The sequence below is a fragment of the Limulus polyphemus genome, unplaced genomic scaffold (assembly GCF_000517525.1).
Source record: "Limulus polyphemus unplaced genomic scaffold, Limulus_polyphemus-2.1.2 Scaffold6849, whole genome shotgun sequence".
Classification (NCBI taxonomy): Eukaryota; Metazoa; Arthropoda; class Merostomata; order Xiphosura; family Limulidae; genus Limulus; species Limulus polyphemus.
The window spans coordinates 33,326-37,446 of NW_013672459.1; the positions used below are offsets into that span (position 1 = coordinate 33,326).

A 4,121-nucleotide genomic window follows, 5' to 3' on the forward strand; every position below is an offset into this window, starting at 1 on the left:
TTCTTTCAGGATTGTAAAGAGTAAACCATACTTGTTAGTGACTCTTTGGTATTGATGTTGTCTGAAAATTGTTCACTCTGTTACAGCATATTTGTTAGTAACTCTCTGGTATTGTTGTGTTAGTGACTCTTGGGTATTGTTGTTGTCTGAGAATTGTTCACTCTGTTACAGCATACTTGTTAGTAACTCTCTGGTATTGTTTTAGCTTGAGAATTGATTACTTTGTTACAGCATACTTGTTAGTGACTCTTGGGTATTGTTATAGTACGAGCATGGTTTACTGCTATACAGAACACTTTTAGAAAGTTGCTTCTTAAAGGTTTTTATACTTACTGTAAAAACCATACACCTTCATTGTTTTAAGTTTGATTTTAAACTTTGTTTTCTACTATGTAGCATGCCTGTCAGTACTTTCTTGGTTCTTTACTTTAGTGCAAGAATGGGTTTCTACTACATAGCTACATAGTTCTAATAATGGCTTTAAACCATACATTTCATGTATTTATTAGTTATCAGTTTCATTTTACCATCCAGTTCATACTAATTATATTATTGTTTTAAAATGTTTTAGATCCTGTGATTGGTAATTCTGGCCAGAAGCGTCGTTTTTTCACAGGTAACGGTATCAAGAAGCTAATACCAGAAGTTCAAGGTGAAGATGTGAGTATAGATTTTTTTAATGAAAATTTCTGAAAACTAATCCTTGTTTTTCTTAAAACCACTAACAGTTTTTTTCTGATGAACTTAAGCTTCAAGAATAATTCAGCACTTTTGCAAGAAATTGAAAATTTCAAGAGATGGAAATAAAAACGTATTTTAGCAGCTTACAGTCTAGAGCTTTTGATAAATACAAGTGAATTACGTAGCTCTTAAATATAAACTTTTCTTTCAAAGAATGCAGGAAAAATTGTTTGTTTTTACTTGCGTAGGATCAAGAAGAAGAAGAAGAAAGTAAGGATCATCTTCCTATGCTATTTGAAAAAAGAACTCTCTTTGGAGCAAGACCACAAATACCACCACCTAAACTCCAACGTAAGCCATACTTTTTGTGTTGTTGTTTTTTCAGTGTATCATTCTATAGTTTTTATACTTTGTTATCTTTAGATATTTCTCATAGCAGTTACGAAACAAATAAGTCAATGGTTTTTCTGTGCAGGTCTTGAAGTTACTTCTGCCAACATTAGGAAGTGGGTTCAAGATGAGGACTTGGATAAATTAGAAGGAGCTGTAATAGAAGGCTATGGAGAAAAACTAAGTCATGTTGAGACCTCTAGTGAGGGAGTACAGACCTATATAAATGAAACGGTCCCAAAGATTATGGAAAGAATTGAGGCCATCCATGCAGCAGTAGTAGAGGGAAACGTTTCGGAGCTGCAGAGCCATCTAGATAAACAGAACTTTGTGCTTGCCAAGGACCACATGGGTATGACACCTCTCCATCGGGCTGTCATCCTTGGTCATATGGATGTTGTCAAATATATTTTGGAAAAATTTCCTGAAACTGTAAATGCAAAGGATAAAGTAAGCATTTAAATGAATCGGAATTGTGTTGGTAGTATATATATCATTGCTATCGATGCATGGTTTTGAAACTAGAAAACTATACCATTTTTAATTGAAAGACACATACACGGTTTTGACATTACCATGTGAAATGCAAATTATGATTGACATGCATGCTTTTTTGACATGACAGTGACAATATCTTTGAACTTACATCACAGTTTCTTTTTTAAGTACTTATGAACAGATTGAAGATTAAATGATGATTAAACTGTTTTAAAGCAGTTGTGACCCTTTAAGATAAACTAATTTGTGTACTAAAATTCACCAATTTCCTATGTGATTTGTTTATAATTTTGTGATTTGATTAACATATGAGACTTCAATATTATCATACATTTGCATTAGGTTTTACTGATATAAGTGATGAGATACTTTCAACACAACATAAAAATATTACCTAACTTTAAGTAATGTTTTCTCGGTGTTATCTTCAAACATAAATACATCTTAATAACTTTTGGCTCTAAACAAAAGACTATTATAACGAAATGTAAATGAGGTTATTAATTACGGCAAATTATAATACATGTTTCAATAGATACTTTAATGATACATAGATACAGCATAAGATCAACAAGTAGATAAATCACAGATGAGAAACATCGTAATTTGGACAATTTCATAAGGTACTTTTTTTTCCTTTTTATTGATTTTTATTGTTAGTATTTTTGCTTTATCGTTGTTAAGCACAAAGCGATACAAAGGGCTGTCTGTGTTCTGCCCTTCACAGATATTGAAATCTGATTTTTAGTGCTGTAAGCCTACAGACTTACCATTAAGCCACCAATGGAAGGCTTGTTAGAGAGAGAAACAATAATTTTTTTCTGATCATCAATTATACACGAATACTGATAATGTTTATCTGGTTTGTAGGATGGCAGAACAGCCTTGCACTATGCTGCAGCAGTACCTAGAAAAGATGGAAAAACTATGTTTAAAATGCTACTTCAAGCAGGGGCTGACATTAGGATTAGAGATCAGGTAAGTAATAACCACCGTGTCTTTCCTGCAGAGCTACAATGCATGTGCAAATGGATTTAGTATTACAGAAAGTATTGTATGTTCCAGTATGTAAAACTATCTTTATTTGTGGAGGCACAAGCCTTTTTATGGGATTACAGATTATATGATATACTTTAGTCAAATATTTCAAATTCTATATATGTTTTGATGGATGAGAATTTAATAAAGTTACTTACTGGCTTTTTTTTTCAGTTTCTTTTCGTGTCATATATTGTGGATTCTTGTTGTTTAGAGATTTCTCGATCAGTAATGAAACCACACTTAGAAACTTTTCTTTGTTTTTTATTAGATTTCATTCAAAACTTTGAAGTTGTCTCTCGTTTATGCTCTATGTACTATGTGCTTTTGTTTAAGTTTTTGAAGGCTTTTTTTGTGCGTGCAGTTAATGTTTATTAACCAAGGGCCATAAATACTGCATGTTCTTAATTTTAATTTTATTACTAGTCCACATTTTCACATCTCTTCTGCATTATTATTGGCTGTGAGTCTGTGAAACAATTGTAAGCTTTAACTTTTATGTTGAAACATTCTGTTTTTAGCATGCCAATAATACCTTTTTGACCTAAACTTTATCAAACAACTTCAGCTTGTCTACTCCTCAACCACATGCTTAGTTATTGAGCTCTCTATTGAATATTATTAGTTCCATGGTGGATGAAACATTTCATTCTTTTTTTAAATGGTTATTCTTTTATGGGGCCTAACTCTTCTCATTTTCTGTTCTTGAAATGTTTCTGACATGTGCAATATAATCCTGGATAGAGGCAACTCATATGACTTCCTTCAGACTTCAGCTCCTTCACTGACTACTGGTAGATTCTGTTTGTGTCTGAAACTTTCTTTATCACATAACTTCTGTAGATTTGTTTCAGTTCCTTCCTTGGGTTCCATTTCTCATGCTGCATGGAGTCAGCATCATTGTTCTAAAGGGTTTTACATGTATTTTTTCTTTTTGTGAACCTCTGAATTCTTTCAATATTTTGAAGTTGCTCATAAATTTTATTTCTCTGTTCTTCAAGATTTGAATGAATGTTGGACCCAGACAGATTCTACTACAGTTGAAGCTGTCTGTAACAAAGTAATCAATTCTCAAGCTACAACAATACCGAAGAGTCACTAACACAACAATACCAGAGAGTTACTAACAAGTATGCTGTAACAGAGTGAACAATTCTCAGACAACATTAATACCAAAGAGTTATGGAAAAGTACACTGTGACAGAGTAAACAATTCTCAAGCTACAACAATGCCAGAGAGTCACTAACAAGTATATGGTAACAGAGTAAACAATTCTCAGACAACATTAATACTAAAGAGTTATGAAAAGGTACACTGTGACAGAGTAAACAATTCTCAGACAACAACAATACCCAAGAGTCACTAACAAGTATGCTGTAACAAAGTAATCAATTCTCAAGCTACAACAATACCCAAGAGTCACCAACACAACAATACCAGAGAGTTACTAACAAATATGCTGTAACAGAGTGAACAATTCTCAGACAACATCAATACCCAAGAGTCACTAACA

The 4,121-nt window shown here is 32.8% G+C and overlaps 1 protein-coding gene across 1 annotated transcript in view; it reads left to right on the plus strand.

Moving 5' to 3' along the window:
• Positions 1 to 4,121, plus strand: part of LOC106474125 (tankyrase-1-like) — a 30,015-nt gene that overhangs the window by 20,031 nt on the left and 5,863 nt on the right. The window contains exons 9-12 of the mRNA XM_022402491.1: positions 572 to 660; positions 930 to 1,032; positions 1,157 to 1,521; positions 2,440 to 2,547. Of these exons, the coding sequence (XP_022258199.1) occupies positions 572 to 660; positions 930 to 1,032; positions 1,157 to 1,521; positions 2,440 to 2,547 (665 nt within the window). The remainder of the gene's footprint in view (positions 1 to 571; positions 661 to 929; positions 1,033 to 1,156; positions 1,522 to 2,439; positions 2,548 to 4,121) is intronic.